General features: G+C 38.5%; 1 protein-coding gene and 1 long non-coding RNA gene across 2 annotated transcripts in view; both read left to right on the forward strand.

The window, feature by feature from the left end:
- Window positions 1-27,861, forward strand: part of LOC113568870 (Fc receptor-like protein 5) — a 76,239-nt gene that overhangs the window by 26,599 nt on the left and 21,779 nt on the right. The window contains exon 14 of the mRNA XM_081695042.1: window positions 427-498. Coding sequence (XP_081551168.1) covers window positions 427-498 — 72 coding nt within the window. The remainder of the gene's footprint in view (window positions 1-426; window positions 499-27,861) is intronic.
- LOC145643451 (uncharacterized) lies at window positions 25,379-27,847 on the forward strand. The gene is made up of 3 exons (XR_014115853.1): window positions 25,379-25,701; window positions 26,350-26,385; window positions 27,462-27,847. It is a non-coding gene; the product is annotated as an uncharacterized LOC145643451 (long non-coding RNA).

Here is a 27,861-nt window from a genome sequence, read left to right on the forward strand (position 1 = left end):
TCTTGGAAATGTGTAAATTTGTCAGTGTTTCTAACAACATTAGTGACAAAAGTGGCAACAAAAGTAGTGAAAATGTTTTTTATATACTAAGTGATAAGATACCAATGGAATCTGGACAATATAGAAATTCCTCGGAAAAACATGATCCATGTTTTCTCTGGCCTCTGGGAAATTATAGACCACACAAAACACATCACTGTAATTGGTTAAGGACAGTAGTTTGTATTGGGTTAAGCTTTATAGTTAATGAGAGTAGTCTGTGTGGGGTTAAGCAGTGAAGTGTCTGCCTGATGGAAGACTACAGGGTGTGACTGGAGAAGGCCTGTAGTGTGGGATGTCTGAGTAATGCCCTGCAGAGTTCTTTAAAAGGATTATGATGGTAAATGACGGTGGGGAAAGAATGAGGTTTTTTTCCCTCTTTCACAGATGGTCCAGGACCCAGTGATGTGACTTATGCTGAAACTGAAATGAAAACCATGAAGAAGCCAAAACAAACGGGTGAGACTGAGATTGAAAAAGTATATCTGAATATACTCTGTTGTGAATCATAGATTCACTTTTGCATTTAATAGCCCAAATGCTTCCAGCTCCTGTAGTGCTAAAAAAGTCACTGTCGTAGCTGTTCCATAAGATGTTACTTTATTGTGTGAAAGCTAATGCATGTCTGTTGTGCACTGTTAGAGAAGACCAGGGAGGGCACTGACATGATGTACTCAGAATTGAAACATGTGTAATTGAGGGCAGTGGTAGCTCAATGGTTGAGGTCCTTGCCTTGTAATGGGATGGTTGTTGGTTCAAGCCCAACCACTGACCAGCTGTTGGGCCTCTGCACAAAGCCTTTAGCCCTCAATTGCTCAAGTTGTACTCAGTCATAATTGTAAGTTGCTTTGGATAAAAGCATTAGGTAAATACCATAAATGTAAACAGCTCTGCTTCATAAGTGCTGGAATGTGGTGGTGGGCAATTGAACACAGAGCACCATTTAAAATGTATTTATTTACTTAATTTTCACTTTTGAAGAGAAAAGTACAATAGTCACAATAGTAGCAACAAAACTAGTTAAACTAAATAAATGAATATAAACTCACTGCTAGGTGATGGGGGGTAGAATGTACACTGCTGGGTGATGGGGGTAGTGCGCATGAGGGGAAAAAGATGAGACTGTCAGTGTGTGTGCTAATATACTGATATGTCTATATGCATATGAATGTCTGTTCTGTTGGTGTGTGTGTGTGGAAGCAAGAGAACAAGTATGCATGTGTGTGTTGAGATGCCTATGAATAGACGTTGCATGGTGCTGCTCAAGGATGTACTGCACCATAATAAGCTCTACACCACTGTACAGCTGTATGATCTTATCGAGCTGTGCCCACTTTCTGAAAACTCCAAAGTGTCTCTCTTTGCCCTGTGCTACTGCTGCTAGGGTAGCCAGCATTTCTGCTTTCTGTGTGGGGCCCATGGCGGCCCATACCAGAAATTTTAAGTGGCCCGTAATAAACATGGATGGGCTTCATGGGATGGTGCAGCAAGAAGGAAACAGGCATTTATTGGTGACTTATTGCCAAGAGTCTTTAATGGGTGTTTAATAATATAATACATGAGATGCTACATTAATACTAGAACAGAGAATACCTAAGGACAAACAAGAAATAGAAACAGGGTTGTAGAGAGCAGGTTGGTGGTAAGTTTTAAGATCTGAGATTTATTTTGAACATGCAGAGAAAATTTGACTGACAAGCCTGTAGGAGGAGCAGCCCAGAGATGAGGAGCTGATCTGGAGGATGCTCACCAAACCTATGGATGTTAGACTAAGGAACAGTTAACAGATCAGCTGAAGATGAGCAGAGAGTACAGTTGGGTTTGTAAGGAAGGAATGAAATTATTAAAAGCTTTGCAAGTGAGCATAAGGATTTTGAATTAGATGCAGTATTTTACAAGAAGCCAGTGAAGATCTTAGAGAACAGGTGTCATATGGTTGTGACAGTGAGTGTGAGTTAGAAGGTGCAACAACATTCTGGATCATTTGGACTGATACCTACAAGAAGAGAAATACAATACTCCAAGTGACTAAAAACAAAGTCATGCACAAGAGACACAGCAGCAGGGTTAGAGAGACAGGATTGAAATTTTATTACAATATTGGCTATGTTACAAAGATGTAGGAGGTTTTAACAATAGAACTGACATGTGCATTAAATTAATAAAACGCAAATTGTTACCAGGATTGTATTATGTGGAATATGAACAAATTTCAGAGTCGTATATCCCATTTCAACAATGTTTTGCTCACTAGGGGGTATTCTGCAGTGTTTTTAGACATTGAGTCAGTGTAAAAGTCTTTGCATTCTACCTCTTTTCCAGGTGATTCCACTAAACCCACCGATTCAACATATGCTCAGGTTAGCAAAAGGCACAGCAAAAAGAATAGCAGGTAAGAGTGATTCATTACAGACATGTTGATAAGACAGTTCACTAGCAATTCCTTAACATTTCCTAGATGAAACTGTAGGGTATTCTTAAAGATGTGCCTTATAGGACATATCAAATAAACATTTCAAATGAACATTTTTCTCAATAGCTTAAACACTAAGGTTAAGCCATTCATGCAAACCTGAATAAAAATGTATGTTTTTCTAATTTATGTGTGAAGAGACCTTATAAAGCATCTTTCTCTTTTAGGTGTCTGAAGAAAGTGCAACATTGTGAAACTTAAATCTTCAATCAGTGACTCGAGTAGTGTCAAAGCTGCCTCACAGAGAACTATGATAAATGTAGTTTTTACAGGATATGTTGTTCCGTTCCTTGTTTTGTTGCTGTACTCAAGGTTTTCTGAAGTCTAGCTTGTGGCTTTAGGGGACAGGAGGGACCAGGATCTGAACTAAAGAGATATTTAGGCTTATACTCCGTAACTTTGCCAATGATGTATCCAGTTTACATCATCTAGTAAAGATCACTTGATGCTGCTGAATATTTTTGAATAGCCACAATCAAAATAGTACAATTAAAAGAATAATCTTTTTTAAAAGGGTGATAACAGTACAAGGTGCATGCTCATTTGGAATTTTTTATGGATTTTTTACATTTAAATTTCATTTTTATAAATAGATTTTTCTGTTATTCTAATTTTCTCTCACCATGAACATCCTAATGTTTTATAGTCTTTTTGGCTTGATTTTTACCCATATGCCTAGCCAAGTGTGAAACATTTAAGTGATGGCTCACATACTGCACATTGGTCGTACGCTATACATTTTGATGTAAAATTGTAATTCAATATTCTTATATATCATTATAACTTATTATTGTAGCCTATTTGTTTACTTATGTCTTTCTTTCATAAATGTTTCTTTGCTATCATAAAAAAAAAAACTATTGCTATTAAAAACTCATTATCGTTCCAAAAATAAACCTTTATAGGACAAAACATTTCTTAACATGTACTGTATATGCATGAGTTTGTATGACAGGTCTATTGGTCCACTCATTATGTGCGCCCCCAACATACAGCTGGTATGTTCAAAAGAGCAAATAAATAAATAAATATAATAAAATCTTACAAAAATGTAATTATGAATTTCTCTTATGATAGCAAATTTATAGTTATCATGGTTTAGTAAAATATTTATTCAAGCTTTAGTTTTATATTTTCTAATTCACTTAAAATTACAATTTAATCTGCATTAACTACATTAGTGTGTGTGTGTATTACCTATATATATATATATATATATATATATATATATATATATATATATATATATATATATATATATATCCTATTTTTTATTTGATTTTTAACTTGTAACAAATTTACTTAAGCAGTGCAAAGTAAAAATGTAATGCTTGAGGATTAATGCACTGAATTAATGCAAAAACATATATTTTCCCAAACACAAAATTATTAATGTTCTGTTCTTCTTCTGATATTCACTCATGAATGGTGAAAATATTCTCATTGGCTTAGCAGCTCTTCGCTTTATTCATATTCCAAACTAGCTCAGTATCTAATCAAACGCTGCACTTTGTTAAGAAATAGCACTTCCGTGTCTTCAGCAGTGCCAGACAGAGAGCACATGGGTCTGGGTATGTGTGAAAGGTCACGATCAGCACTTAGAAACTGCATTCAGGGAATTTCAAAAGCCAGTATTGAAAAGTCATATATATTTAAATGATTCTTATGAAAATCCTCATTTTAACTACAGGATGGTGTAATAAACTTACCAACTCCTTTGTAGAGGGCCTTCAGTGTGAAACATTATAGAGTTAGAAAAAATGACTCCAGTCCAGGAGATCTGCTGCCTTGCAGAGTTTAGTTCCAGCACATATGATTGAGCTAATCATGCCTTTTAGTATTATCTGATTATCTGATTAGTAGAGCCAAATGTGTTGGATCCAAACTTCATTTTCCTAACATATAAGAGCATGCTGTGTAGGTGCAGCACTATGTGGTAGCTACACCATCAAGGACACAAGACCCTACAGTGGTCAGTGAAGACAGCAAAGAGTATCATCAGCATGGTTTTTTCCTCAGTCAGTATACATTAAACCCTGCAGAGCCACCGGCATTGTAGAGGACCCCTCCCACCCCTCCCATGGACTATTCACCCTATCATCTGGTAGAAGGTACCAGAGTATCCGAGCTATCTCCGACACCCATTGGACTATTATTCAGTAACATTCTGCTGCTACTGTACACTGCATACAGCAAATCAAGCCACACTGCACAGACTCTTAATAATAGAATATTTTCTTTAAACCAGTATACCACACTGTGTGCCATGTTGCTGCCAATGATGTTTACAGTAATTATGTAAACAGTACTGTGTTTTTGCACTGTCCTGTATCCTGCACTGCAAGGTGCCTTTGTAACTGTGTTTATTGTTTTATCTCTGAACTTTATGTTGCATGTTGAACAATGAGTCCCGGAGGAATGATATTTCAGCTATGGTATACCCGCAAATAACTTAGTCAACAATAAAGGCAAACTTGACGATATGCTTACATAAGACTTTAACACTGCATGTATGAATACAATTTTTCATCAGTGGTGATGTTAAATTAAAATGAAACATAGACATCTCTTCCACATGCGTAAGTGTGAGGTTTCATGCATAGATGGGTAATCCTTGTCATGTGCACACACCCATTAGGCTTTACAAGGTTTGGCAGGTAAAGTGTCAGATAGGGTCCTGTCTTGCTGTATCTGTGTTGAACGGCAGGCAGGGTCCTACAAGTGGGGGTTCACGTTTAAGTGCGTGCTAGCAGTAGATGCCGTGTGGATATGGTGCTACGAGGGGGTCGTGGGGGCCTCGTGTATGCTGAACATGATGGCTGAGCACTATTAGGGCATCTTTCCCTTTGGTAGCATGGAGTGTTTTGAGGCTTTGGAATAATTCACATGTGTATTTTGCTTTGGTCCTATTATCAGTCCCTGGAAGTTTGTACTAGTTGAGTAGCTGGTGTCCTATGAATTCTCAGTCAAGTGGCCTTATTGCATTGTGATGTGTATTTAATAAATTTTGCATATGCTTATTGTTTTCTCTCAGTCCTTTTTGAGCAATATGTCACCAACCACTACATTTGCCTGTGAAGAGGTCACGTGACCTCACCACTCTTTGTAAGTTCCTGTGGTTGAGATCATGTGGTTGAGACCACTGTACCAGGAAGCGATGCAGCTGTACAGGATTCTCTCCATGGTGAATCGGTACAAGTCAGTGAAACTACACACATATTTAGGCAATGCATGCAAAAATATTTGTTGCATACATGTGCTTGATAAACATTCTCATTTATGTTGCTGATATTTATCTTTCATCCACCAACAGCAAATAATTACAGATCAGAACATATAAGACACACAGTGAATGTGGAAAGTGTTTGTCACTTTGTCCCATACAAGCAGAAGTCCTGTTGAAGAAAAACAGTGATAAAGGGCAAGTGAGTCACTTTCAGGAAATTCATCTGTGGAGGTCTGTCTCTTCTTCTTCAGGTTTCCTACCTATATGCTTACAGTACTTAAATGTACATAGTGACATAGTGGCACTTGCATAAATTATATCACAATAATATACTCCTGTTATTTATGTTTTAATTATGTTCTATTAGTATATGTGAGTTGTGCAATATAACTGAAACAGTCTCCTCATACAATTTCCATCAAGAAAAAATGAGGAATTTGGTTTAGGATGCCACAGTTTTTATTTATGAAAAATATGGTCATTTGTGTCAAATAAACATATGGGTATTTAGTATCTTTGAAAGGTCAGTGAAGCTTGCTTTGATACATTTAGAATTAACTTGTTATTCTACAAGATGCAGATGTGGTGTCACTATGATGCTCTAACGTGTGAAGGATCATCTGATCTATAAAATCTATAAAATCAAACTTAGGTCTGTTATCCCAAGATAATCAATACGGTATATTGATCCACATGTACAAACATTAAAATTAACATTTAAGTGTAACAGGACAGCTATGTGTGTGTCCTTAGAATAACCATTCCATCTTTTACTTGATAGCTAGATAGCTTTGGCTTTTACTAGATAGATAGCTGTATAGGTTGCTCAGACTCAAAGAGGGTTTGAAAGCAGGAAGGTAGAGAATATGAGAGGGGCAGCAACTTTCTGGCTGTTGAGAGTAAAGCTTATATAATCTTTACAAAAGGGCCACCCATTTTACAAGGAAAGGTATGAAATTTTGCTGGAACAAAATTTGTAGCAGAAGATAAGAGATTGAGGGTTCCTTGGTCTTTAAGCAAACATTGGTATTAAAGTTTCAGAGAATGAAGGAATATGAAATTCTTTACAGAAGAAGTAATACTCTATTCAAAATTTTAACCAGAACTTTTATCTTCATGAAATTTGAAAAGCCAGTTTAAAGGAAGATTAAATAGATACTGGTAACAAACAATTGAATTTTCAAGATCCTTGGGTCCAACAATATTATGTGCTGTAATATTCTCTTTATTCTCTGCTTTTGATTGTTTCACTCATTTGGTTTTAGCTCATTTTGAGACATTGTGATACTGATACACCTGTGAGAAGTTGTTGCATTTGCATGGGGTTGTGTTGTGAGGGCTGTCATACAGATGTTCTCACCTCTCAGCCTCCTCAGCCTCTTCATATCTGTTAGTGTCCTTCATTCTGGAGCTCACATGCTACAGAGATTGATGTTCTCTATAAAAGGAATTGATCGCTCTAAATAAAACAATAATAACATTTTTCAAAATGTAATAATTATTAATGTGGTTGTGATTTTCAACTCATCCCAATGAAAAAGACGATACGGCAAAAAAGACATTTTCCTATAACTATTCATACTTATTTAAAAATGTTTAGCCTCTTAATGAACATGTTAATAAGAAAACGTTTGTTGTATAGATAGATAAAAATGAAAAATGCATGAAATATTTATTTCAGAATTGTGAATAAAATATTAGAACAAATTAGGACAAAATGTATTAATTCTCCTTAAATCATAGATTGCGGGGGTTTAGACAGTATGGGTTTTTATAGTGCTGCTATTTGTGCCTTTTCAAATACCTACAGGAAACAAGTATGTATTATTACACAGCAGATCCACGGTGAGTGAGCAAATTAGGTTTTTTTTTACCTAAGCTGAAGCATGAGAAAATGGTCATCTGCTAACCACAAACAGCAATGAGAGCCCTTCATGGTGCTTCTTAGTCTGGCACACTGCTTCAGGACATGTGACTTTATGTATGCTGTACATCAGCTAAGGCACATAATGACTTTCTGAAAGGACAAGGCTTTGTACAAAGTCTTTGAAAACTTCAGAAAAAATGTTCTTGTACTAATTTCTACAAAATGATACATAAATTGAAGATACTTAACAAAGATTCTAAGTTTTTAGTTCAAATGATAGCATCCAGTATACTGGCCATATCAGTAGGTTTCAATTCAGCTTTTATCAGTATCTATGTACTGTATAGAATTTAGAATATGTCTAGAATAAGAAGATTGACGGACACACTAACTGGCACAGGCACAGAAACCAAAGGGGACAAAATGACTGGTACAAACAACGTGACAGGGATAGACACAGTGACTGGGACGGGTACAACATTATTTAACAAATTAACGCGTGCAGGTACGCCAGCGAGAGCTCTGGGCCCCAGTTGTTGGCTGGCCTGCAGTCCAACCCGCCTGTGGGGAATCACCCCTCGTCGATTTGGGGGCTGGCCACCTTTGCTGTCCTGCCTCAGGAGGCACTCCAGCCACCTTTCCCGTCTCTGGGGTGGGCACTGGTGCTGCCTCCTTCCTGCCTCTACGAGGCTTCGGGACGGGCGCACAAGTTCCGTGGTGTGACGAGTCGCATAAACAGAAACACACATTTTATTTTCACATATAACATACACGACGTAGCACGCAGGCTAATGAGGTCAAACAACGACAACAGAGACACGTAAACTAATGACAATGAGGAGCAGGTATGAGACACAGGGAGGGTGTGCCAAATTGACGAACACACACACACACACACACACACACACACACACACACACACACACACACACACACACACACACACTCACATACGAGGAGACGTTCGGGGGGATGGGCCGTACCGTGATACATATGGGGTAATGTTTTTTAATGTGTTTTATTCTGAGCTCATTTGGGAGGGCCTTATACCCTCAGCAGTCCAGAGTAAGACAAACCGGTTTAGTTTCTCTAACACGTTTCTGTATGAAGCAAAAATTCTAGAATGAATGGACCCATACATATTTGGAAACTCACTAAGCCGTGCAGGTTAATGTCACTTGCAAAAGCCATACAACCATATCCACTGCAACACTGCATCACCTGTCTGTGTCAAAATCTTTTAATTAACTTTTTTGATTCTATAACATTTTTAAAAAAATAATCATGATTTTTCATGACCTATTTTATCTTGAAGTAGGCTGGATGATGTTAAAAAAAAAAAAAATAAATCATATTTCAATAATCACCATACAGTACATTGCCACCCTTATATTCTGTATGTCTTTACGTTTGAAACATAGAATTCAGCTTAATTTATGGTTATTGAAGCTATATGCTTATACTTTAACTGAGAACATAGAAATACTGTAGAGTTTGGCTGCACTTGTGTCTCTCGCCAGCAAAGGGAGACATTTTCCAGACCTGTAATGTTACTCCTTTTTTCTTGAGGACTGCTTCCTCAATAATGACATGCACACAGGGATGTTTAAAACAAGCAGTGCTTTAATCAGTTAATTGCCAGATATATAAAAGAAAGAGCAGTAATCTAGCACTGCTGTGATAATGTGATCATATCAGTTCATAATATAGAAAATTGTCTTGAACTGATAAAGCTGCAGCATCTCAAGAGAAGCCTCTTTTTCTCTCTGTACATTATTAATGCTAGCTAGTGAACTACAAGCAAAATATCTAGAACAGAGAAACAGAATTAATAGAAATGAAGCATTCCTGGTATATTAAAACCAATAGTACCTTAGTAAGAGCTCTCCAACCCTGTACATTAAAAGCAGAAAATAATTAGGCCTACCATAGCTCATACTTAGCATGTGGTCATACACACAAACTAACTCAGCAGTGCGCAGACAGCATTGCTATTTTTGATAAAGTATAACAATGTATAAAGGGGCTCATTAGCTCTTGCAGCAGGTCATGTCAATTATCTGTGTGATGTAAAGACAACTAAGGATGACCAGAGAGGGCTGAGCAGTCTGCATCATAAAACTCAATAAAATAACATGTAATCCACTAGAAAAGCTGTAAAGAAAGCAAACATATTCTACTGTTTGTCTAAGATGAAACCCAGTGTGCAGCGTAGACTGTTATTGAAAACCAAGCCAGTCTCTGATGTGCTCACACCTCCAGACAACACAAATAAAAATATGTGGGTTAAGATGCCATCATGTTGTTCCTTAGGTAAACCTGCTTTTGTTTCAATGACTTTGTCGGTCATTGAATGTCACGTTGGCATCTTTTGTTGTAGATTGTGCACTTTTATTTTAGAATTAACTTTTGTTCCTTTCTTTGAGCATTTCAGTTGGAGACCTCCTTTATCTGCATGTCCATGACAGAGGGGTCCATGACATTGTCCATGACAGAGGGGTCAGGTTTACGCACCGTTAGGTCTTCCCTTTCTCCATCCTGATGTCACTTTTCCATTACATTATTAAAATGTTGTATTTAAGTGTCTTAGTAAGTAGATAGGTAGTTATTAAGACTAGGATATGTACAAAAAACATAATGAATAATCCATGTTTTGACAATTTTATTAGTACGATTACTTATCAAACAAAACTTTAACACAATTAGTTTGACACAATTATAGATTCTGGCTAATGAGAACAAAGTGTATGTATCCAGACAACATTCACACAGCACACTAAAGTAAATGCTTTAGTTCTTCCCAAACATTGTACTACACTGCAATGTCCTTATTTTGCAATAAAACTGTTGCCACTCTCATATCACTTTTCCATTACTGCATAAACTTCTATATTTCAGTGTCTTAGAGCTTGACCGTATACTACACATAATGTTTTATTCAGTGTAGATTTGTAGTGTTATTTGAACTGTAAGTTATGATATTCAAGGTAAAGCACTGAACTCACACACCTGTGGGGTTTAAATAGTCGCGCTAATAATGAGGTACAGGTGAGGGTGGTCATTGAAATGTGTACTATGTGTGCTGTGTGGATCTGGGATGGTATCAGCCAAGGCATGACATCTCTTTAGAATGATAGCTGTGTCTTTTTCCATAATGTATCATTTATCTTGCCATTAATAACATGGATGATATTGGAAAATATCACATATAAGATTTGTTTTCACTATAGCACTTCTATTCTAATATACCACCAAATTCAAACACATAATTGAAGTTGATTAATATTAAGGCTACATGCTGATTCTTGATCTGATACTACAGAGACACAACAGTGCAGAACCTAAACTAAATCACCAAAATACAAACTGAAGTTTTTACACACTATAGATACAGATCACCTTTAACAACACAAGTTCAGGTGAGGGTCTGGTGTAGAGTTTTTATTACTACTTATCTGAGTCTTTGGCTACATAATAGTATTGGTTTATGCGGGGGCTCCTAATTTCAGTTAAGGCTTCTCCACATTCTGTTTCTCTGTTCATTAAACACTTAGATTCTTCCACTTGTGGCTGTGACCAACAAGCTGGAGGAGTGGCTCTAACAGATCTCAGAACTGACAACATCGATTTGATGTTGCACAATCCTAGGAACAGAAAAAATACACCAAAAAGCAAACATTTGTTTAGTTTAATTAATGTTGTTCTTATGACTAAACAAATTCAAACATTTATAAACAAGTGATGGTTCTTATAACGCACATACAGCATGTTACTCATTACTTAATGGATTTATATTATTGAGCCATAATCTTGTAATGAAACGATGCTAATTTTTGTTTAATTGTTTAATCACCTTTAATTAACAGTCAATGCAATGCACTGTGGGTACAGCCAAAAAAAGTTATACTGTAGTTATTGGGCAACTTGCATGTTGCTGCTTTGCATCACTGCATGCTACTATGTTTAAGAAAATGAATTCCCAAATTCAGCCAGACAGTGGTGCGCTGAAACTATTTAAGGTGGTTATAACATTGCACTGGACCAATACTGGACACCCCTGGTTTAAGAGTTCCTATACAATATAATTGTTATAAAGTAGTCATCATGGTTATGTAATGGCTATTATGTAAATACATAAGAACTCAATTTAATAAAGAGATATAAAAATGTTTTGATCCTTTAAAGCAGTGGTTGAAAAACACATCATTAAAAGGCCAGAGTAGTTACAGGTTATATATCATCTTAGAGGGTGGGACCTTTGTATATATGACTTCCACAGTGACACACTGTGAGCTTGTGTAAAGCTTTGTGGTTGACTAGTGCACTGTGTATTGCTCAGTGTGTACAAAGAGCCCTCAGATCAGTCTGAATGGTTGATCATCCCTGCAGTAGCATTAGAGAAAACAAAGACATCAGCACGTAGAGTGTCAGCCTGCCACATTGCAGTTTGGAGAGCCACATCGATGAACCACTTCCTTTTCTGCAGCTCTTACCACTTCTGGACTTTGAACATGCATGAACAAAAAGGTCAAATCATCCAAACTGGAACAGTAGAAATGCATTTTTACACAGAAGTATAACAATGTATAAAGGGTCTCCTTATCTTTCACAGCAGGTCAGGTCAATTATCTGTGTGATGTAAAGACAACTAAGGATGACCAGAGAGGGCTGAGCAGTCTGCATTGTAAAACTCAATAAAATAACATGTAATGCACCAGAAAAGCTATAAAGAAAGCAAACATATTCTCCTAAGATGTTTGTCTAGATGAAATCCAGTGTGCAGCGTAAACTCTGTTATTGAAAACGAGGTGCACACACCTCGAGACACCACCTATAAAAGTATTGCAGTATACATTTGCTTGACAACAGATTGCACGCATGTTGCTGACATTTATTTATGCTTGTTCATCCTCTACTTCAAATACTTTTAGATATCAGATATCAGACCACAGTAAATGACACTCACTGAGTGAGGAAGTGGTTTTTTTTCACTTTTCTCCCTCATCTCTTACAAGCTGCAGCAGGGACCTTCATCAACAGAACAGTGATAAAGACACAGAGAGCCTTTTTATGAATGTCATATTATACTCTGGAGCATTGCTTCTTCTTGAGGTTTCAAACCTAAATATACTGCATGATGTGAATGTCTTAATGAGTTACATTGAAGTTCTTAATAAGCCAACATCTTAATCAATGCATTTCAAACTTTGAAACAATTAATTAAATGATTTATTAGCATTAATAATGTTAGAAATTAACAAATGGACAACTGTTGCTATTCTAACTTTTAACAATGTTATTAGTTCAGAGAGGTTTACTTCTCGTACTTTTTTGTTGGATTGAGATGTAATTTCTGCTGGTCTGTGGTGCAACACACAATAACAGTACAGCAGTACAAAAGACTACATACATGTGAATGTACTACACAACATTGACCAACAAGTACAGAAACAGCAGGATATCAAATCTATACAGGAGCAGGTTGGAGGCGAGTATCTGTAGTAGCAGGATGGGGGTGCGTGTCTGTAGTAGCAGGATGGGGGTGAGTGTCTGTAGTAGCAGGATGGGGGTGAGTGTCTGTATTGTCTCTAACTACAGTGCCTCTAATGGCATAACAGTCCACAAGATAAAGTGCAGGTGTAAAACAGGGGTCAAGTTCACTTAGCGCTGGGTGATGGGCTGAGTTTTGATGGTCCAGGTGAATGTAAGAGGTAACAGCGGGTTCAGTAGTCTGACTGCATCTGGGCAGAAACTGCTGTGGAGTTTAGCAGTGGTGGCATGGACACCTCTGCTGTAAGACAAGAGGGTGGAGAGACTGTGGGTGGGGTGGGAGAGATCGTCCACAGTGATGGAGGGTGGAGAGACTGTGGGTGGGGTGGGAGAGATCGTCCACAGTGATGGAGGGTGGAGAGACTGTGGGTGGGGTGGGAGAGATCGTCCACAGTGATGGAGGGTGGAGAGACTGTGGGTGGGGTGGGAGAGATTGTCCACAGTGCTGGAGGGTGGAGAGACTGTGGGTGGGGTGGGAGAGATCGTCCACAGTGATGGAGGGTGGAGAGACTGTGGGTGGGGTGGGAGAGATCATCCACAGTGATTGAGGGTGGAGAGACTGTGGGTGGGGTGGGTGTAGGTGTCTCAGTGCTATTACCCTGCCGACTGCTACCGGCATCCGGCAGCACTGAGCATGTGTACTTGTGTTTATGTTGTTCTTGTGTTTATTGTCATATGTCACCTCAGGTGGTGTGTGTTGGTCATTAGCAGCTACACCATCATGATGTTCATTATTTAAACCTGCTTTTGTTTCTATGACCTTGTCAGTCATTGAATGTTATGTTGGCATCTTTTACACTTTTATATTAGATTTCATTTTTCTTCCTTTCATTGAACATTTCAGCTGGAGACCTGCACCTCTGCTTCCTCCTTTGTTATCTGCATGTTCTTGGTCCGTGACAGCAGGATTAGGTTACGCACCGCTAGTTCTTCCCCGTACATAATATACTCATTTGTATCAAAGATAAAACACAATCAATACATAATCCATATTTTTGCCTATTTTATTTGTACGATTGCATGATTATCAAACAAGACTTTTGTTTGACACAATAACAGATTCTGACTAATGTGAACACAGTGACAGTGTCTGCTTTAATTCTTTCCAAATATTGCACTACACTGCACCTTAATTTACAATAAATCTTTTGCCATTCTGATGTCACTTTTCCATTAGATTATTAAAAGGTTGTATTTAAATGTCTTAATGGGTAGATAGGTAATTATTATGAGTAGGATATGTCCAAAAACATGATGAATACATAATCCATATTTTGACAATTTTATTAGTGCAATTATTTATCATACAAAACTTTAGTTTGACAATTATAGATTCTGGCTAATGAGAACAAAGTGTTTTTGTCCAGACAACATTCACACAGCACACTAAAGTAAATGCTTTATAGTATAGGTCTTCAACACGTTTACAATTCCTAATTATTCTGGATCAGACATTTTAGATGGCTTCTGTAAGACCCTTATACTAGTCAATCATGCTGTGAGTTTCACAGCTCAAAGTCAGTCTTCCATTTCTAATAAGAACTCCATGTTTCATGGGGCCCTGTATGTGTTAAATGCTGTATAATCTTCAGTGTGTATGATTACCTAAAATGGTCAGTTCTCTCTCCACACCAAAGCTAAACTTTATGTGAGTATCACTTCCCCTTTCAGCCTTACAGTAAATGTGGTCAGAGCAGAACTAAGGAATGTAGGCATTCCTCCATCTATCTAACTGTTCTAAAAATGTCATTTAAGTACATTTAACATGTACGTTTGCAAAATTGCATGTAATATAAATGTTTTTCATGTTTAAAAATGCTCTGAAGCAGTTAATGCATATTGTTTTTGCACACAAGTTTTTAACTTTGTATCACATATGTATACATTAACATATGTACGTAGGGTCATACAGGTCCTCTCGAAGCAGCATGTAGTAAGCCCTATGGTTGACCAGGGTAGCATTTACTGCTCTATGTGCTTCAGGAGGCCATAGGAAGTCACAGCAGGAGATGATACAGCGACATCATTCATATGATCACTGCATGTTGAGCACTGATTAAGGGTCATTTTCCAAAGGTTTACTGTGGATGTTCAGCACGACTAGGAGTAAAGCAGGACTGCTAACAGATCAGCATATTGAGGGTAACTGACCCACACAAAACTGCTTTTAAAGAGCGTGATGTATGCACCAGTTCCTCCTTTACTCTGACCATATTTCACTTTTGCGTTTGCCTGCTGATGATCCAGAGCTGACGTGAGATACTGGAAGACAGACAGGAAGACCACCAGTCTGAAACTCTAACTGCACCATCAGGAGGCCATCAGTTAATCAAGAGTGGACAGAGAAAGTGGAGTCCTTTCCATAGTAGAGTATTTATTCAGAAAACTAACAAATAAATAAAACTTTATTAGCACATTTGTCAGTAGAAAAGCTATGTCGGGAGTAAACATGTTCACCTGGATTAGTGCAGCTTTAATGGACCCAGTCTGTGAAATCCAGTCACTGTGGGTTGTGTAGATATAATTAGCAAGAATAGAGAAAGCCCCTAAACCACACATACTTTCAGACAGTACATATGAGAAGGACAGTATCAATTTTTTCAGTTCATATGGGTGACACTCACTTGTTCTTTTTTGTCTTTCTTCAGAAAATATCTAACGATTAATAACCATCAGACCTACAGAGAGTGAGGAAGTGTGTGTGTGTGTGTGTGTGTGTGTGTGTGTGTGTGTGTGTGTGTGTGTGTGTGTGTGTGTATTTTTTTCTTTGGCCCTTTTCCGTAGTGTTGAGTCAACCATTTCTGACAAGCTGCAGCAGGAAACAGTCGTCAACTTTACTCAAAGAGCAATGAACGTTTTTCATGGATATTTTGTTTCATACTCTGGAATATTGCTGCTTGGGATTATTCAGGGTATGTACATGTATGCGTACAGTTAACACACTTAGTGATTTTCTGTTTTATTGATTCACATAAAAGTCAACTTCCTTATTCTTAGCCTGGAAAACAAATAGTTACACAAGGTGTTTAAAAACTGTCTACTCAGACACTTGTATTATAAAACATTCAAACTGCCCTATAAAGATGTACTCCAACATTTAGTAAACTGTGTACTACAAATAAATAAATAAATACATATATAAATGTTTATTAAAAGTGCAGTTAAGTTTGTTTTGAACTGAAATGCATAAAGACCTCTATGACTACACTAGTATAAGAGGAGTATTGTGCAGAATGATTGACATATTGATGCTGTATCATCTGTGTTGGTAACTTCCATCTGTACAAATGTAATGATTTAGGCTCTACAAACCTCTATAAAAGAAAATGTGTTTGTGTGGCAGAGAAAACAACAACAACAACAAAAAAACTTTCATCACCATTATTAGTGATGACAGCAATTTTCAGTCACCATTTCACTGGTGTCATTCTTTTAATGAAGCTGTGAAGTGAGACTGTGAGACTATTCATAGTGTTTGGTTTGATTAATTTTCTTCTTGCTCCAGGTTTGTGTGTTCTGGCTGATGAGAACACAGAGACAGTACGCAGGGCTTCCGGGAGCTCCCTCCTGTTACCACTTGGACTCCAAAAAGAATCTGTGTCATATGCACAGTGGAAATTTAAAGAGCATCAAATTACTCGCTATAGCAAAAATCAAATCCATATTAGTTTGAATCACCAGTTCATGGGAAGATTAAAGGTGGACAATATTAATGTTACTTTAGAAGTGGAAGCCCTTCAAGTTCAAGACTCTGGAACCTTCTCTATTGTTGTAGATGGGAGTACACTGATTCCAACAAAGTTTATTAGTTTGATAGTCTATGGTGAGTACACCTGTATAAGTTTTATCTGTCATCTCTTGACCTTCAGGCCGCTTTTAAAGCTACAGTTAGTAGCATTTTGGTTTTACTGTATAGATTATTCCCACTTATTTCTGGACTGTTTATTTTTATGACACTATTACATACAAACCATGCAATACAAACAAAATACGTATGGCTATGGTTAAGCATGTATGGTTATGGTTAAGCATGTATGGCTATGGTTAAGCATGTATGGTTATGGCTAAGCATGTATGGCTATGGTTAAGCCATGGCTGTGTGTATTTTTCTATTCTGAACTCGGTCTATGGGTTTTGGAGGCCCTCATGCCCTTAACCCTTATGTCATTCTTCTGGGCTTTAGAAATGTTCTGCTCTCATTTATGAAGGTATATCATACTCCTACAGTGGTGCTTAAAGTTTGTGAATCCTTTACAAGTTTCTATATTTCTGAATGTTTTTGCACCTAAAACCTTATCAGATTGTCACAGGGTCAAATGGAGAACCAAATCAAACAAATGAGACAAAAATATTAGACATATTAGACATTTATTTATTGAGAAAAATATTACATATCTTTGAGTGGCCAATTTATATTATTAAGGATTAGCAGATAAATTTAAGATAAGTTGTCAGTCAATGGGATGACAATAAGGTGCATGTGGGCACCCTATTATTTAAAGAACAGGCATCTAGCAAAGCCTGACCTTCACAACACGTTTCTGTATGTGTATCATGGCATGAACAAAGGACATTTCTGAGGACCTCAGAAGAAGAGTTGTTGATGCTCGTCAGGCTGGAAAAGATTACAAAACCAAAGCTTAAAGAGTTGGTTTCATGTGGACTCCATCAATCCACATACAGACAAACTATGTCCAAATGGAGGAAATTCAAGGAATTTACCCTTCCAGGAGGGGTCAGCCAACAAAGATCACACCAAGAGCAAGTGTGTAATAGTCCATTAGGTCACAAAGGAATCCAAAGTAACTTCTAAGCAAGGTCTTTGAAGGAATAATCAATGAATTCTGAATTGTACAAATTCTAAAACAAAATGTCAGGCCCTTTCTTCGTGAGCTGAAGCTCAGGAGACTCTCAATCGGTCCTGCATGAAGACACCAACCTTAAGCACACAAGTTATTAAGAATGCTTAAAGAAGAATAAAGTTAAGGTTTTGGAATGGCCAAGTCAAGTCATAGAAATGTTGTGGAATGTGCTAACAAGCCGATGTGCAGGACTAATAAACAATTACCAGAAACATTAAACTTTCATTTATTGCTGCACAAGGGGGTCACACCAGATACTGAAAGCAAAGGTTTACATACGTTTGCTACTCACAGATATGTAATATTGTTTAATTTTCCTCAATAAATAAATGACAGACTAATATTTTTGTCTCGTTTGTTTGATTTGGTCGTTGTAGGACTTGAGTGACAATATGATGAGGTTCTAGGGTCAAAGTCATGCATAAATCTAGAAACTTTTAAGTGGTTCACAAACTTTCCAGCATCACTGTATATTTTACAAACTCCTAATATGTCCTATCACACAAAAACACTTCATTGAATTATCTCTTCATATGCAGCCCGGATTGAAAACATTTCAGAGTAACCAGACCTGGCTGGATTCTATAAAGGCCTGTGATGTTCATCTTTGGTGCCAAACTTATGAAGATCCAAGTGCGTCTTACACATGGAGAGGGTATCAGAATGGAAGTGGAGCTTTTCTGCACTTCACTTTCTCACCTGAAGATGGCGACATTATCCTGAGCTGCACTGCGGCCAACAATTTGAGCAATCAGACTGCCCGCAAATCACTTAAATGCAGTCCAGAGCCGCCAACAACAGGTAAGCTGTGCCTGTTGCTGTTTTGCTTACTGAAATAAAGTAGAGAATGTACTACTACTGCTGCTACTGCTCTCTCTGGTTTTTATTGTCAGCTCTAAACCCATTCTCAGCCCTCAGACTGCTCAGTAGTCTCTTGGCAGCCTCTCCATATCTGCTAGTGTCCATCATTCTAGGAGTTAAATGCTACAGAGCTCAAGGTAAAAATTCTCTATACAAAGAATGTATTACTTTAAATAAAATGATGATAGTAAAATGTGAAGTGACTCATTTGTTTGTGTTGTGTTTTTCAGCTCACTCTGATGAAAAGGAGAGTCAGTATGCTGTAAATGAGACTTGAACATGTCAATTTTCACATTAAAACATGTCACGGTGTGCCCCACAGACTCCTCACCTACGTGGTTGTGTTAGAGTTGTCACTTGTCTGTGATGTTTGCCCATGTGATTCTTTCCCTCATTTGTAGCCACATGTCCTTATTAAATGTGTCATGTGTTGCACGTGCCCCTTGTTATCCATATGTCATTTTCGTTTTATTTTGAACAAATGTCTTTCTGTGTGCACGGCTTGCCTCTGCATCTCATCTCTCTGGGACAGGCTCTCCCTTTTCACCCGCTGTTACTGCGGGAACGCTGTCCTGCATGTCCCCCGAGCCCAGGGTCTCCCAGTGCAGCCGGCATTATAGAGGACACGCCATGCAGTGTGCTCTGTGCTGCGGCAAGCGCAACCACCTGCATGTTTTCCAGGACCGTGGACATGCTTCCAGCACCTGGCCCATCACCACCTGGGGTGACGTCTTCCCTGGTGCGGACAGATATGCTGCTGCCTGATGCCACCATGGACCACCAGAACCGTCAGTAGCCGAAGTACGCCTGGCTCCCAGGACACCACTTAGCCCGGTCTGCTTCATCCCCCGAACTACTACTGGACCCTGCCCTTCGTCCCATCAGGGCCGCCTGCTTGGCCTTTCACCCTGGTCCTGGTGTCACTCCTGGTCCGTGTTCCTGTCTCTCCCTTTTTGTCTCTGCCTCTCCTTGTCTCTGTGATCATCCCTGTTACCATCTTTGTGCCTTTTGTTCCTTTGTGCCTGAGATGGCTAGAAGTGCAAAACATGTATAGGCTCTATCAGCATTGATCCCCATGTTTCAACAGTATTCTAGTTCACTGGTATCTTGGACTCTAAGATACTGTACTGGTTAGGATACATCCTATGAGTAAATGGCAAAGCACGTTTGTATGTTGCTCTCTATAAGAGTGTCTGCCAAATTCTGTAAATTAAAATGTAAAAGTAAAGCTAAGTTAAATTACATAATATTACATAATATTAAAAGTGAAACTACTATGTCTCTTTGGGTATAGTATAACTAGGGATGGGAGAAAATAAATTCATTAGTATCGATTAATGAGGCCCTAATATCCATTTATGTCTTTGAATTCTAAACATTTTTAATGATTATATATATTTACTTATTATTTTTAAAAATATCTTTTGAATGTTCCTTTTTCTGTGCATTTTAACTGAAAAATGTTTTCAGGAGTAGTTTTTAATGTGACATTGCCCGAGTGCCGCAGGGCGAGGAGCAGGACGTACAGACTTCCGTGCCGCGGACAAACGTTTATTAACATAAAACGAAAACAACCATGGCACTCACGCATAACACAAACGGTGATCTCGGATACGAATACGTTTAACATACAATACAAGAGGTGAACATGAATATAAATACGGTTATCATAGACAATATGAACAACGACAATGACCGACAACCTACACACTTTGACAGGGGTTTAAACACACAGACAAAACACTAACCGGGTGCAGGTGTGGTTACCAACACACAGACAAGAGCCGCCCATGGACCAAACCACGTGACTCACGAGAAGCAAGCGTTCCATGACATTTTATGCATGTAATCTTTTAACAGTGTCCAATATTATGTTTTATTATGGTATCAAGTGAAGGGAGGAAATAGTGTTTTCAGGAACATTCTCAATTTAATATAAAAATACATAAATCCCACATAATTTAATTCACATTTGCTAATTAAATACTACATACTTAAATACTAAATACTACAAGCGACATTTTCCACAACAAAAACATGATTTTAAACGTTGGCCTTGAACACAGCTAGGAACATGGGCCAAACGCAGAGAGTGCTGTCACATCACTGCCAAGTGTTTACTGATTAGTGGCAGATCTTTTAAGTTCAGCCATTTGCCAAAGTAATGTGTATGCTAAATTTTTACTTTACTAATTCATGCCTGGCTATGAAGAAAATCTGTCACGTCTGCATCAGTATGGCAAAATCCGTTGCCAAAAGGAAACAACCATTATTTTCACTTAGTTGGTATCGCATGTTCTGTTAACTGCAGTTATTTTCAGCATCATGTAACATTAACCAGAGCTGGTAATGATGTATGAGTCCCATTCCAATAATCACTGATGACCACTAATTAGACTGTAAATAGATGTTTCACTGCCTCTTCACCTTCTGACTTCTTTATTTTCTGTTTCTCTTTTATCTTTTGTTTTCATTTGACTTGTTGCTGATTCTACTTTGTGTCTTTTCTCTCTTTTTAGCTTTGTCTGAGTTTTATGTCCTCTGCTTCATTTCCACTGAGCTGCAACAGGCTCTCTCAGTATGTTGTGTGCCTGCAAATTTGCATTGCATGTAAGTTTTCATTAACAGTGTAAGAAAACTGGCATTTGTTTCTTTTGTTACAACCCCATCTAGGCTGTGAGGTCATAACAAGGAAAAAGATAAATCTGAACAGCTAATGGAATGTAAGTGAAAAGAAAAAACAAACGAACAACAAAAAAACCAAACAGAAGCATAAATGGAAGTCTCCTTTTTTTTGTATTTTACAGAGGATATTACTTACAAATAAACTTATTGGTGCAAATCCTTCAGGAGTGACCCAGGCCAAAACAATAAACAAAACCCACACTATTGAAAGAAAAACACACACTAAATAATCCTACCAAACAAAAGAAACATACAACAGACCTTCCTAACACAAACAGAGGCAAAACCCACACCCAACAAAAATGGCAGTCACTCCCTACCACCAGTATCCAACACCAAAGTACAAAACAAACAATACTGATGCTCTTTATACAATCTCTCTCTAGGTCATACACAAAAAGTCAAAATTTCAATCACAGCCCAACAAACTCCAAACTAACAAACCGGTCTCCCTTCTCTTACTCCTTTCCTCTTCTGGGATGGGCCGTTAGATAGCCGAAGCAGTTGGCTTGGAAACCCGGTGAGGAATAGGGTGGAATCTCAAACGGGGAAATCCTGGCAGTGAACCTGGAACACATACAGCAAACAAACATAGCACATAACACTTTGCTGAGCTCCACCCCATCACATGTTATTTGGTAATTATTTATGTTTTATAAAGAGTCAAATTCTAGTTGTAATGAGTAAAACATTACATTTTTAACAAACTTGGAAAATGAGTAGGTGTTGTTTAGTAGGGTCTGTTATGAAATTGTAATGGGGCTTGAATCCAGGTCAGAGAGGTAATGACACCAACACTCTACAGGGTGAGCTACAGTGCTTTAATGATGGTGAGTCCATGTGCAAAACAGTTAGATCTTAGAACAGGTCAAACAAGGGAAGTAAAAAACCAAAAGGTGGGGAGTCGAAACCCGGCTGCTTTATTGGGAGGCCCGAGCTCCTGCTAGACTGCAGCAGCCATTAACAGACCTTCAAAGGAATGGAGGATGAGAAACAGGTGGAAAAAATCATGCCAAGCATGGAAAAAAGGGAAAACAAATGATGCGACGGGAAGAATGGCAGCCCCGATGCACTGCGGAAAACAAAACTTTAAAACTTCCCAAACAAAACCAGAAAACAGGGAGATGCTTTAGTGACTACGGGAAGCCTTGAGAGAGAGACAGATTTTAGAGGGAAAACTGGAAAAGAGAGAGGGAGTGTAAAAACACAGGCACCCTCGAAGAGAGGAGAGGTGTGTTAGAAACTGGTTCAAAGTGACCAGTCCTTCAGATTCAATCTCCTCCAAGTTACCCTCTGCCCTCCGTCCTCTGTAGCCAGATCAATCTGGGGAAGTCAAAAGACACTGACACCAAGGTAGTGAATCAAGAGAGTCCCACTTTATTGAGGAAAGCCCAGAGTGTACATGTGTCCTAAATCTACTCTCTAAATCTAGAGGATGACGGGGAAAAGTGAGGCATGCTGATAAGCAGAGACCTTTCGTTGGGTGCCTGAAGACAGAAAGGCTCCAGTGTCTAACAAGGTGTAGCACAATGGCTCACAGGCCGCAATACCCAGTTACCAGCTAGGAGCTTGGCTCAACACTTTAGCAAAGACCCAGTGCTGAGTGACTGGGTCACTGGGCTTATATAGACATAGCACAGCTGTTGGGCATCAAACCCGATTGGTCATGTGCCTGACTCGAGGAGTCCCCCTGGCACCAACCCTTACAGAAATGTTGCCATTTGTGTTTTTGAACAAAGAGCTGTAATTCTTTATTATAATAAAGAGAGTGTTAAGAGAGCTCTGTGGGTTTAGTCACTGAGAAAGGGGAGGAACAGTTCTGCTCTTTCATTCAGTTTCTCACTGAATACAAAATGAAAACAGCTACACATGCACATTCACACCACGTGTAGCTTCTGTGACATCACCTTTATTTTTGCAGCACAACAAAGTGTCTCAACCCACATACATGAGCAAATAGGTGAAGAATGGACTTTTCACTGACTGTGTAGATGTCCATGTAGCTAATGCAGCATCATATTTCAGTATCACATGTAGAGGACCATTTGTGGTGGGGCAGGACCAAAGTGAACGTTGTGGTTTTATAACCCTCATCTCTGAAATGACATGGACATGCATAACCGCTGTAGAGGAACTTCACAGAACAGAGTCTGGACAAAGAATCTCTGGTTGTGTTCCATGTTCCACACAGTACAGTTCCAGGGAGACAACAGGCAGCAATAATCAGATACAGGCAGGAATAATCGAATACAGCTCAGTAACTGAGTGCCCTACTTTAGAGACTTGGTAAAACTGGTGAAGATGAATGAGGAGTGTATACCTGTGGGTAAATGAGTCTGGGAATGAGGCACAGGTGATGGAGATAAAAGGATATGAGCTGGGGCAGGGAAGAGGAGTAATAGAACAAACATGTAGAGCACTGGAGGAGAGGCAGTCGGCATAATGGCTCCCTTTTTGTAGTGCGTGGTGGCACGAACGTTTCTGCAGATGTGTAGGACACAGAAGCAGTTCTTACAGCCATAACGATGCCTTCAACAGACATCTATAAATCCTCCAGTTGTGCAGTTGTATTTCTCTGAACACTGATACAGAAAGAACTAGGCTACAAAATGAGTAAGGGGGCGAAGTGAAAGGAAACCAGTGGCCAGTGGTTTGTGGGGAGGTTGAACTTGATTTAGCAGTTTGTGGCCTCTGATTGGTCTGGGGACGGGATGCAGAGAGAGTGGCAGAGCAACCAATGGCTCACTAATTTTACCTGTTGTTATTTCAACCAGTAATATTTGAGAACACTATAGTGTCTTACTTATTAGAGGCAGGTCAGCACAGCAAGCTCAGTGCACCATGACCGATGTGCACAAGTGAGATAATCAGTGAAGTCATCAGTGACATGAACACAAAAGCATTCCACCATCCAATACGTGTATTAATATATTTGTGTTTATAACTTTACAAAAAAGCACCCATGGCCAATTTAGTTAAAGTTACAAGCACAACATTGAAACATACATACCACATTCACATGTTGGACACAGATGAGGTGTTTTATAAGGGGATGTGGCTTAGGTTCTATTCTAGTCTAGCAGAGATGGAACTGAAACACAACGGAGAAGGACTTCTTTAAATTGACCTATATTTAAACTTCAGATACCTGTATATAAAGTTACACATTATGGAATAAAAGGATACAACCCTGAAATAGTTTTGGTAGTCCAGACTGTCACCTACATACTGGCCAGTCTCAGTTTACCAACATGCTGGTCCTCAGCACCAGCTCACCAGGTAAAGGACAGAGAACAGAGACACACAGCAGCACTCAGTCCTAGCATGCATCTCCATGGTGACCACCGCAGTAAGGACAGATGGAGCTGGATAGATAAAGTTTATTTCATACCTCATTTTAACAATTCTATGGGTAAAAGCAAGAAGCAATTTAGAGTTTAACCCCATGAACACAACATACATTACCACTGATTTTATACTGCGACATTTCACACTCTGACACGACACTAGGGGTGTCAGTAACAGAACTTTGCAGAGCCAGCAAAAGTTCACTCTGTACTTCCTCTTTCAAATTTACTGTTGCTATTGCTTCTCACCAGCATGTTTGGACATGTAGGTTTAGGATTCTACATTTTAGCACTCATTTCAAAGTACTGTGCATGAAGATGGCCATTACTTGACTTGTATTTAGTATATGCAATTGTGTTAATCCCTAATTTGCCAGTTCTGTTTTTAATTGACCAGTTGACTTTGTTACTGTATCAGACTGTAAGGTATTGTAGGTGACTGACTTCATTTATTTAAATGCTATTTCCAAAAATGTATGTTCATAAAATAACTGATGTCACATGCCCTGCATTTAAGATGATGTACCACTATTTATTTATTTATTGGAGAGGATTTAAGTAGTTGCTGAAGTATCAATTGCATATATTTTTATATATGCTAATGTTGCAGTACTCAAGTGTAACTCAAATTAGTTTTTGTAAAAATGAGAAATGGGTGAATTTTCATCTGCACCTCTCTGTCTAACTGTAAGAAAACAGGAAGTGCTGAGGCTTTAACACTCATTATTTCTCATTGTCAGTCAGTCACTAGCAGGACAGTATGGACTTCTGTCCTCTCTCTGCGCTGCTCTGTGAGTGAATTATGTCATTATTATGTTATTATTAGAGTGAATGCTAATATGTTGTTAATATGTAGTCTGAGGATCCTGAGTAATCAAGTTCTGTGTGGTTAAATCAAGTTTTGTAGCTCAGCTGGATTTTAAGTTATTTTTATGCTGAAGTCAGTGTAGAGAGTTTCAGTTTAAGGTACTTTTGACATGTTTTTATTTAAGAAATATAAGGTCCAACTGACTTGCTCTTGTTCTGAATAAAAATACTTGGATTGTAATGTTAATTATTGATTATATCAGGAGTTTGATTTCTCTGTTGGTATATTTGTACATTTGCATGTTAATATTTTCAGGACTTTCATTTAATCATTTAATAAATTAGTGACAGGTATTCAGAAATTGACGTTACTTAGTCTGTTCCTGGAAGATGTTTATGTTCATAGAGTGAGTGACAGGATAACAGATAAAACAGTACAAAATGAACAAGTATTGATTTAGATAAGTTTACATGTGGATTTGAGAATAATGTAGCATAGTGTTTGAACCAGCATTAATACAGATTCTGTGAAACTTTGTCAAATTCAGCTCTTCAGGGTACTTGGAGCCTGTGATAGAAGTGAATGTGTCCTATTAATGTATAATGTTGTTTACGCCTCTCCACATTTCTAGTGCTGCTTCTGCTCATCTGCATCGTACAAGCTCAAGGTGATTCATACTCATTTCTTTATTTAGTTCAGAGGTGGGCAGTTTTATTCACAAGGGCCAGTGGGTTTGCAGATATTAAGTCCATTGAAGTTAGTGCACACAGCTAAAATGACCAGTCCCAATATGATTAATCCACTTACTGAAGACTGAAACCAGCTGGTTGTAATAGCAGTGTGTTTGCTCCTTGGTTGGAATGAAATCCTGCAACCACAGCCCTTGGTAGATAAGATTGACCACCCACGATATACTGAAATATTGCAGTTGCATTCAATGTTGTAGTGGCCATCTGGCAAGGAGACCCACTCAGAGACAGGAAATAACCACCAGCTCCATACTAAAGCAGAAACTGAAAGAAAAGTACAAAAGTAATGCCAGGCACAGACATACATGAAGAGGGCAGACAGGAACAGAAACTCCTCCAAAACATGTGCAAAAGAATAATATTATCCAGTGTGAGTTTCTGGGTCTGTTTAGCTCATCCATTTAGAATCAGCTGACAAACAGCAATAACAATAACAAAATGTTAACACACCAGTATATCCATGCGTACACATCAGCTATTTAAACAAGACTTGATGTACCCTGAATATCAAGTGTAACAGTCTCTCAGAACAGCCTGAGGTTTAATCTAACAGACACTGAAGCACCCTGGTAGCCAGTCTTCATACTGAAGCACCCTGGTAGCCAGTCTTCATACTGAAGCACCCTGGTAGCCAGTCTTCATACTGAAGCACCCTACCTGAATACTCAGCTCCCACTTACTCCTTAACTTGAGTCCTTTTTGGTGCTGAGGGTTGTGAAGCCAAACCCGTCTCCCAGGAGCAGCAGCTCGTTCTGCTGGTCTGTTTCCTACAGCCCTCACAGATCTGTCAGAGCAGCTCTCTCACCACTTCTCTAAGATGTTCTTTCAGCACAGGTAGAAGGAACTTTCACCCAATAACATACAGGTAGAATTAACTCACATCCCATAATATACAGGTGCCAGATGGGAACCACTCAGAACTCATGCATTTAGAGTTGGGGTCCACCTTCCTCACCAGAGTTCGCACACTTCAGTTTCCTCCTTTGTCTCCTAGTTTCAGATCCAAAACCTCTCGTCAGTAGTGACCAAACAAAGTTGCGGACTCAGAGACAGGTAATCATATACACAGATACACAAAGAGGGTGGACTGAAACAGGGAACAACTTCCAAATATGCAGATGAATAAGATTTAATAGGAGATCAGTTCTTAAAATTCTCCAGTAATAATAATACAATATTGACATATTTTAAACATGTTCACTAAGTAATTTACGTGATGTATATGTGATCTCTCATCCTGCTGCATGTAAGGATTCTGGAAGTGACATTCTGAGCTCAATTTTTCTTATTTGTTCTGAAGTTAAAATGAGAAGAGTATTTTCAGTGAGCATAAGATTAGCATTTTAACTCTTTGTCTACAAAAGGGAAACTCACAGTATAGTCATGAAGCTCTT

Source organism: Electrophorus electricus, chromosome 13 (assembly GCF_041902795.1).
Source record: "Electrophorus electricus isolate QZ-2024a chromosome 13, ASM4190279v1, whole genome shotgun sequence".
Classification (NCBI taxonomy): domain Eukaryota; kingdom Metazoa; phylum Chordata; class Actinopteri; order Gymnotiformes; family Gymnotidae; genus Electrophorus; species Electrophorus electricus.